General features: G+C 65.6%; 1 protein-coding gene across 1 annotated transcript; it reads left to right on the top strand.

The window, feature by feature from the left end:
* The first annotated feature begins 215 nt into the window (after positions 1 to 215).
* Positions 216 to 7,775, top strand: ABHD17A (abhydrolase domain containing 17A, depalmitoylase). The gene is made up of 5 exons (XM_074808719.1): positions 216 to 337; positions 2,449 to 2,936; positions 4,849 to 5,043; positions 5,691 to 5,870; positions 6,790 to 7,775. Exons 2-5 carry the CDS (start codon positions 2,629 to 2,631, stop codon positions 7,013 to 7,015), a joined length of 909 nt encoding a protein of 302 aa, XP_074664820.1. The 5' UTR covers positions 216 to 337; positions 2,449 to 2,628; the 3' UTR covers positions 7,016 to 7,775.
* The last annotated feature ends 398 nt before the right edge of the window (positions 7,776 to 8,173 follow it).

Consider the following 8,173-nt stretch of genomic DNA (forward strand, 5'->3'; position numbering starts at 1 on the left):
ATCCATTCTGGGGCAGCCAGGCGGTGTTTGGCATCTGGATTTGGGAGGGGGAAGTATCGTGGCCAGGCGCGGCCTCCGTGCGTGGGCCCGTCCCGCCGCGTCCCTCGGCGCTGGCAGCCGGCGGCCATGACGGGAGCGCGGCCCCGCGGGAAGGCCGCGCCGTTCCCCTGGCAACGGGGGGCGGGGCGATGGCGTCACTTCCGGGAGAGGCGAGGGCGGGGCAGGCGGGCCGCTGGGCAGCGCCGCCCCCGCCTCGGAGGTCCGCGGCGGCCGCGCGTCCCTTCGGCAGCCCCGAGCGCGGGGGGGCCCGGGCCGGGCTGCGGCGGAGCATGTCCAGGTACCGGGGAGGGGGGGACACACGGGTCTGCCTCGGCCGTGGCGGGGGGAGGGGGGAGGGGGGAGGGGGGAGGGGGGAGGCACGAGCGGGTGGTCTGCGGGGGGGGGGAGGGCGTACACGGGTCAGTGTGGGGGAGGGGAACCCCCACCGGTCAGTGCGTGGGTGTGGGGGGGCCCGCAGCTGTGGGGGGGCCCCACCGGTCAGTGTGTGTTTGTGGGGGTCCCACCGTCCCACAGTGCGGGAGTGAGGCCCGCAGCAGTCGCGGGGGGGCCCACGCTGGTCAGCGTGTGTGTGGGGGAGGCCTGCAGCAGTGGCGGGGGGGCCCACACCGATCAGTGGACGTGGGGAGGGGGGTCCCATACCTGTCAGTGGGGTGGGAGGCCCACGCTGGTCAGCGAGGGTGGGGGCACTCACCGGTCAGTGCTGGGGTGCGGGGGGGGGTCCCCCACGGGTCAGTGTGTGTGTCTGGGTCCAACAGCAGGCAGTGGGGGGGCCCCCACATACCGGCCAGTGGTGGTGGGGGGCGATGCCCACACCAATCAGTGTGTGTGGAGTGGGGGGTCCTATGACTGTCAGTGGGGGGGGAAGGCCCGTGCTGGTCAGCGGGGGGGTCCCACACGGGTCAGTGTGTGTGTGGGGGGGTCCCACAGCAGTGAGTGGGGGAGGGAGGCCCATAGTAGTCAGTTGTGGGGGGCCCACGCAGGTCAGTGGGGGGGGGGGCCCACACCAGGCAGTGGAAGGTGAGAGGCCCACCCTGGTCAGTGTGTGTGGGGTGGGGGGGTCCCATGCCTGTCAGTGGAGGGGGAGGTCCACGATGGTCAGTGGGGGGTGTCCCACACGGCTCCGTGGGTGTGGGGGGGTCCCACTCGGGTCAGTGAGTGGGCGCAGTGTGGATCCCCCACTCTGCCTGTGGGGTGTTTGTGTGTGTAGCGTGGATCCGGCCCCCACGCCGGGCAAGGGGTGAGTGGGTGTGTGGTCAGGGTGGGGGTGTGGTGCGGATCCGCCCCCCGTGCTGGCTGTGGGGCGAGGGCAGCGGGTGCCCAGGGGGGTGCGTGTCCCCAGCCGGTGCTGGGGTTCAGCCCGGCGTGAGCGTGACACACGGCGCGAGCGTGACACACGGCGCGTGCGCCGCCGGCAGCTCCTGCCTCCGCCTGCGTGGACCCACGCCCCGACGTGCCCGTGCAGGTGTGCGGTCACCGGACACCCCCATCCGCCGCGGGTACGCCTGGTCCGTGGGACCAAACCCCAGGGGAGGGAGGTGGCCAGGGCTGCCATGTGCCGGGTGCGACGCCGGCCCCGGCATCGCTGTGGGTGGCCACCGGCCCGAGGGAGACCCGAATTCAGCCCTGGGCCCCGACGCACAAGGCCTGCAGCAGGGCCGGGGCACGGTGCATCCCTTCACTCTGAATATTTCAGAATATTTCGGCATATTTCGGTGCCACATGCCTTCCCCTCCTGGCTGGGCGGGAGGCCTCCCTCTTCCACCCTTTCCTCCCCTTTCCCAGCCCTTCGGAAGCAGATGGAGCAAATTCCTTGGGGTGTGGGCTGGTTTGACATTCCTCTGTGCGAGCCTGTGCCTAAACTTGCAGAAAATAGTTGCTTTTTTTTTTTTTTTTTCCTTTTCTCCCCCCTCCCCTTTTTCTTAAGGAGCTCGGCACTCCTGCCGCATGCCTGTGCAGCCAGGCCTGTGCTGGCATCCGGGGGGGTCCTGGAGGGGCTGTGTCCTTTGTACCACCGACCGTGCGGCTGTTGCGGAGCGTGTGTGTGTGTGTGTGTGTGTGTGATCCTGCGCCTGCCGTCCTCGCCTCCCCGGCGTGGGCCTGCACGCAGGGGCTGCGCTGTGTGGTGTGGGGGTGTGTGGGCTGGGAAGTGTTGAAGGAGGCTTGTTTTTTGGGGGGGGGTTCAGCATGAGCGCGGGGGCTGTGAGAGGTGGGTGTGCGCTCTGTGTGTGTGTGTTCGAGGCGGGGACGGTGAGCCCCTTGGCTTGGAGGGACGTGGTGCACGTGTTCGCCGGCACGTGGGTGTGGATTTGGGCAGGATTTGGGGACTGGGGGGCACCGGGGCAGGATTTGGGGGTACAGAGCCCTCACTGCTGCCTGACCTGCCCGCAGGCCACCGCTGCTGCCCGCAGAGGGACGGATGGCGGCCGCCCCAGCCCCGACCAGCGCCCCGGCCCGTGGCGGACTGCCGGCGGCAGCCGTGCCGAGGGCCGGCTGAGGACGGGGCCTCTCCGGGGCCGTCTGTCTGATTTGGATACTCCTTCGCTCTGGGCCTTTCACCTCGCCGCCGTCATGAACGGGCTGTCGATCAGTCAACTCTGCTGCCTCTTCTGCTGCCCTCCCTGCCCCAGCCGCATCGCTGCCAAACTGGCCTTCCTGCCCCCAGAGCCCACCTACGCCGTGGTCCCCGAGCCCGAGGGCAGCACCAGCACCGGCTCTCTGCGCGGCGGTGCCGCGGGGCGGTGGAAGCTGCACTTGAAGGACCGGGCAGATTTCCAGTACTCCCAGCGGGAGCTGGACAACATCGAGGTGTTCGTCACCAAAAGCAGCCGAGGGAACCGCGTCGGCTGCATGTACGTCCGCTGCGTGCCAGGCGCCAGGTGAGTTGCTCGTCGATGTGCCGGCCTGGTGCTGCTGCCAGCAGTTTGACCCTGGTTGGCTCCGTGTTGGGCTAGTGCAGTGCTGGTGGGCACGGTGCCATCCTGTCCCGTCCCCTCCTTCAGCTGAGTGCCACCTCCATGCCCCGGCCTGACCTGGCGCCTTGCTGAAGGAGCTGGCCGTGCCACGGGGCTCTGGAGGCATCCTGCGGGGCGGGTGAGCTCAGCTCCCGGGACCGGTCTGGCTTGTGGCTGCAACTGGGAATGGGGTTAAACATGGAGCGGAGGCAAAGCTGGAGGCTGTAGGGATGTGGGGATTCCCTAGGCTGTCCCGCAGATCCCCCCCCCCTCCCCGATGTCACGCCGGTGACGTCACGCTCCGGTTGCGAACCGAGTGTCTGTGAGTGCCGGGGAATCTGTGCCGGCCACTCGCCCCGCGGTGACCACGTGGATGGGCGAGAGCCTGCACTGGCCAGGAGACGCCTGTAGCAACCCAGGTCTGCATGTTTAGTCTAATTCATGGGCACATTTGATTCTTGAAGAGGAGTGAGAAGAGCAAAAGCCAGGAGGGATTTAGACACAACCTGCTACTGGTCACCCGCGTGGGTCTGTAAACTGGGAAGCTGGAGTGCGGGATGGAGACCCCCGCCCAGCTGCCAGTGCCTAGGCATGAGGGGATGGTGTGGGGACAGGAGGGGACTCAGCAGCCACTCCTTGAGCCAGTGGCACGATGTGGGGGTTCAGGTGTGGAGAGAGGTCAGGTGCTAAAGCCTGCAGCACCCCATACACACACCAGTATCCTCCCGGGAGCAAGGTGCCCTCCGAGGAACGGCGTCCGCAGAGATCTCTGTGCGGGGGAACGCAGCCCACGTCTGCCCTCAGCTGGGCGAGGGCTTTGAACCCACCAGGTGGGCTTGGGGCGAGGGGGGATGGCTCTCGTGGGGGTTGGAGAGCTGCGTTACAGGAGATCTCTGTGGGCTGCCCGGTGGGGACATCCGCTCCGACCCTGCCTGCGTCGTGTGTCCCCGGAGAGAGGAAGCTGTCGGCAGGATTGCTCTGCCTGTGCATCTGCCTGCCCGCGCTCTGCCACCGTGAGGCTTGGCGCTGGCCCCGCTCCCAACCGGCCCCTGGGAGCAACTGTTTAGCCCAGGCTGTGGGGCTGGAGGGAAGGGCCCGGGCTGGGGGAATCTGGCCCTCCCAAACTCCCTGGGGTATCAGGTCTGTCCTCCCTGCAGCTCGTCCTGCCACCGCCTTAACTGCTGGGGCTTTCTGGGGCATCCGGGCTGGGACATGATGGCTCAACCTGGCTGCAAACTTCTCGGACCAACTCTGGGGGCTCAGCAGGGAGCAGGTCCTGCTCCCTCCCTTCAGCAGAAGAGAGCCAAGCTTCCATCATTGTGCTATTAGTGTTAATTTTTATGATTAACATTGTTTTTCCCCTTATGGTGGAAATTTCTTGTGCCTTGTCACTCCCACAATTCACTTCTCTCCCAGCATCTGGTGTCTTGCCAGACTCAGGAGAGAAAAAAATCCGCTGTCAGAATTCTTACTTGAAATCCCCATTGGGCAAACGGCCCCAAATTCTGAGCTTTTTTCCAAAAATAGACTCAAAAACTTGAACAGAATCATCCTACCTTCAGGCTGCCTGTTTCTGCTGGGAGCGAGCCCCTGGCCCTGGGTGACGAGGAGGGTCTGGGTATCCCAGGGTTGAACTGGGGGTGTCGCCAGGACCTTCCTTGGTGGCCAGAGGGGTGTTGGCTCTTCGTGTCCTGGGGTTTGGTTTTCGGCCTCCGAAGCAGATGGGTTGGTGCTGCCCAGGGCATCCCCGAGCTGCTGGCGGGGCCGGGCAGTGTGGTGGCACCCGCAGCTGAGTCCACGATTAACCCACCGTGCCCGTCTCTCCGCGGTGCTGCAGGTACACGGTGCTCTTCTCACACGGCAACGCCGTGGACCTGGGGCAGATGAGCAGCTTCTACATCGGGCTGGGCACCCGCATCAACTGCAACATCTTCTCCTATGACTACTCGGGCTACGGTGTGAGCACAGGCAAGCCCTCGGAGAGGAACCTCTACTCCGACATCGACGCCGCATGGCAGGCGCTGCGGACGCGGTGAGCAGGGCACCGGGCAGGGGGAAGGGAGGACATCCATGCTGCCGCCAGGAAAACCCTGCGGGCCGGCAGTCTGGAAAACAGGAAATCTCCCAGAGAGGGAACCCGGGCCACTCATAACGGGAAGGGGTGGCCGGAAGGCAGCTGCAGAGGGAGCGGGCTGGGGGCTGTGGAGGGGCAGGGATGCTGCAGGGGTATGACGGTGGCACAAGCTGTGCTCCCTGTCTTGCTGTCCCCAGGCTCTCCCCTGGCTGTGCCCAGCCCTGGTTCCCCAGCCCGTGACAGCTCTGCCTCTGCCCTGCCTGCAGCCAGGCCTGGCTCGTAGCGTGCCCCAGGAACTGGGGGCTGCCCCATGCAGCTGCGATCTGGGGTTCACAAACCCACCCGGAACCCTGCTCCTGGCGAGGGTGAGCCTCGACACCCCCCCAGCTCATCTGGCAGCTCAGTCCTGGCTGCTGCCTGGTCCTGCCAGGGGTGCAGGGCAGCTGCTTTGGGCACAGCTGCGAGGAGCAGCGGGGACAGAGCCCCATTTCCCCCCACCCCAGGAAGCCTTGCAGGGTGCTGTAGCCAGAGCAGGGTGACCGCCTGTGATCTCCTGGCGATGTGACTCCGGTGCTTGGGCACTGACCTGCCCTCTCCTCTCCCAGGTATGGGATCAGCCCGGAGAACATTATTTTATACGGACAGAGCATCGGCACGGTGCCCACAGTTGATCTGGCCTCCCGCTACGAGTGCGCTGCCATCGTGCTCCACTCCCCACTCACCTCTGGCATGAGAGTCGCCTTCCCCGAGACCAAGAAGACCTACTGGTTCGACGCCTTCCCCAAGTGAGTGGCCTGAGAAGGGACCAGGGTCAGCTCTGGGGGAGCAGTGCCCAGACCAGCTCTGTCCTGGATGCCAGCCCTGGCCACGAGAGGGCTTGTGGTGAAAACTGTGGACCTGTTGCCCATAATAGGCTTAAACATGCCCATTGTCATCCTCTTGCCTCACGTTCGGTCCCCTCTGGGGGGGTTGTAGCCCTCCCTGGGGTCACCGTGCCCCTTCCTGAAGACCATGCCATGTGTGCACCCCCATGTCCCTGGGTGGCATCACCTCCTGTCCCAGTGTCTTTGCCCGCCAGCTTTAGGTCTGTGCCACTGGCCCCTTGTCAGGTATCGCAAGCCCCGGGGGTCCCTGGGACACCTCTCTACCCCAAGGGTAATTTCTTGGGGTTTTTTTCCCCCTGGGCAGACAGCAGGGGCAGGGAAAGGCAGCGCTGGGGTGGGACAAGCTCTTGCTTCGCCTCTGCCCTGCAGCCAGGCCAGCAGGGCCCGAGGGACGGTCCCTGAGCCGGAAGCCATGGCTGGGAGCCACCAGCCCACGCTCTGTCTCTCGATGGCCTCGTGCAGCCTTTGGGGCCGGGCTGAGAACGACCCTGCTTCCACTCCGCAAAGCCTGGCTTGGCTGATCCCGATGCGGGGGGGGGCTGCGCTCGTGCTGTCCTACAGCAGTTTCCGTCAGCCCTGCCTGGTCCCTTGGGGCTGTTGTCACCGCTGTCCGGTCCTCGTCTGTCACGCTGGGGGAGGTCTTGTCCTGGAGCTCATCCTTGGCAGAAGCTCCGTGTCCCCATGCTCTGCTGTGATCAAAGAGCGTTTCCTGGTCCCTCTCCCCAAGGGGATGTGTTTGGGGGGGCAGGAGGAATGGGAGTGCCTTGATCCCTGTACTTACCCCCCTCTCTCATCTCTTCCCCACCCACCTTCTTGGCAGCATTGAGAAGATCTCCAAAATCACCTCTCCCGTCCTCATCATCCACGGCACGGAGGACGAAGTCATCGACTTCTCCCACGGCCTGGCGCTCTTTGAACGCTGCCCCAAGGCTGTGGAGCCGCTGTGGGTGGATGGGGCCGGGCACAATGACATTGAACTCTACAGCCAGTACCTCGAGCGCCTTCGGAAATTCATCTCCCAGGAGCTGGCCAGCCAGCGCAACTAGCTGCAGGGTGCGGGGACGGACAGGGGGTTCCTGCCTGTTTCTCCAGTTCTCCCAGTGTCCCTCCCCAGTCCCTGCTGCTGGAGGTGCAATGAGTTTGTACAGCCTCAGCTCCAGGCTTGGGAGAGAGCAGGAGGCCTTGGAGCGGACAGTGTGTTTCCTCCTGGACACGAGCACAACTCTCCTCCCTCCTGGTGTCAGTCCCGGCGCTGCTGGCACCACCGGCCGGGCTGGCAAGAGATGGCAGCTCCCTCCTTCCCCCTTCCCCAGAAAGATGAGAGCCCACCCTCTCGACGGCGTATCCTTGGCTTTGGACATGTCCTCGTCCCCTCTCCTAAAACAGCGAACTCCTGAGTTCCTCCTGGCTGCTCTGCTGCTCTGACTATAGCAATAAGGCGAGTTGGAGAGGGGCTGGGGGTCCAGCCCCCTCCCCGGCATCGCTGCGGGGCGGGACGGAGGAGGTGGCAGTTCCTGCTCTCGACGGAGCTTTCCCGGGATCGGCGCCGGTGGTGGCAGGGTGCCTGGTGTCCACCCCGTGGCTGGGGCAAAGCCGTGTCCCCAAGGGGAGTTTGGGGATACATGGAGGAGGTGCCCCCCCTGCCCTACACCCCCTCCTCCAGTCTGGCCCTGCTCTGCCTTCTCAGAGCCCTCCCCGTGTTCAGGTCACCCCTGGAAAACCTCCTCCATACTGCTCGCTTGCGGCGCGCTCGGCAAACGGGGCGAGGAAACCAGGCACCGAATAAAGAGCAGAGGTTTAACGTTTTACCTGTGTGCGCCCTTTCCCTGGCACCCAGCTGGGGGGGGACCAGTCCCAGCCCCCGTGGGGTCCGGTCCCTCGGCTTTCCCCGCTGGAATTTGCACTTGGCCGGATCCCCAACACTTGTCACCCTCCTATGGGGGCCGCGCAGCCCCAAGGTGCCAGCACGTGGGGAAGGAGCCCTTGGGGCCCCCCAGGACCAGGCTGCAAAGGTCTGTCAGGACATGGGGACAACGGGGACCCCGTTCCCTCACCAGCCCCTGTCCCATTTCATTAGGGGATCCCCTGGGATCGCGGGGGCAGAGGTTGGGGATGGCCTCAGTCCCCTCGGAGCTGGGGCATGGGGGGCTTGGGTGTGCTGCGGGGAGGGGCACACGTCCCCACGGCCTGTCGATGGACCAGGG

This window comes from Strix aluco, chromosome 29 (genome assembly GCF_031877795.1).
Source record: "Strix aluco isolate bStrAlu1 chromosome 29, bStrAlu1.hap1, whole genome shotgun sequence".
NCBI lineage: Eukaryota > Metazoa > Chordata > Aves > Strigiformes > Strigidae > Strix > Strix aluco.

Excerpts from the sequence above, each read along its gene's own strand:
- ABHD17A (XM_074808719.1), top strand. The coding sequence starts at position 2,629 with ATGAACGGGCTGTCGATCAGTCAACTCTGCTGCCTCTTCTGCTGCCCT. Across the intron at positions 5,044-5,690 it reads TGGCAGGCGCTGCGGACGCG|GTATGGGATCAGCCCGGAGA; the intron begins GTGAGCAGGGCA and ends CTCCTCTCCCAG. Across the intron at positions 5,871-6,789 it reads TGGTTCGACGCCTTCCCCAA|CATTGAGAAGATCTCCAAAA; the intron begins GTGAGTGGCCTG and ends CCTTCTTGGCAG.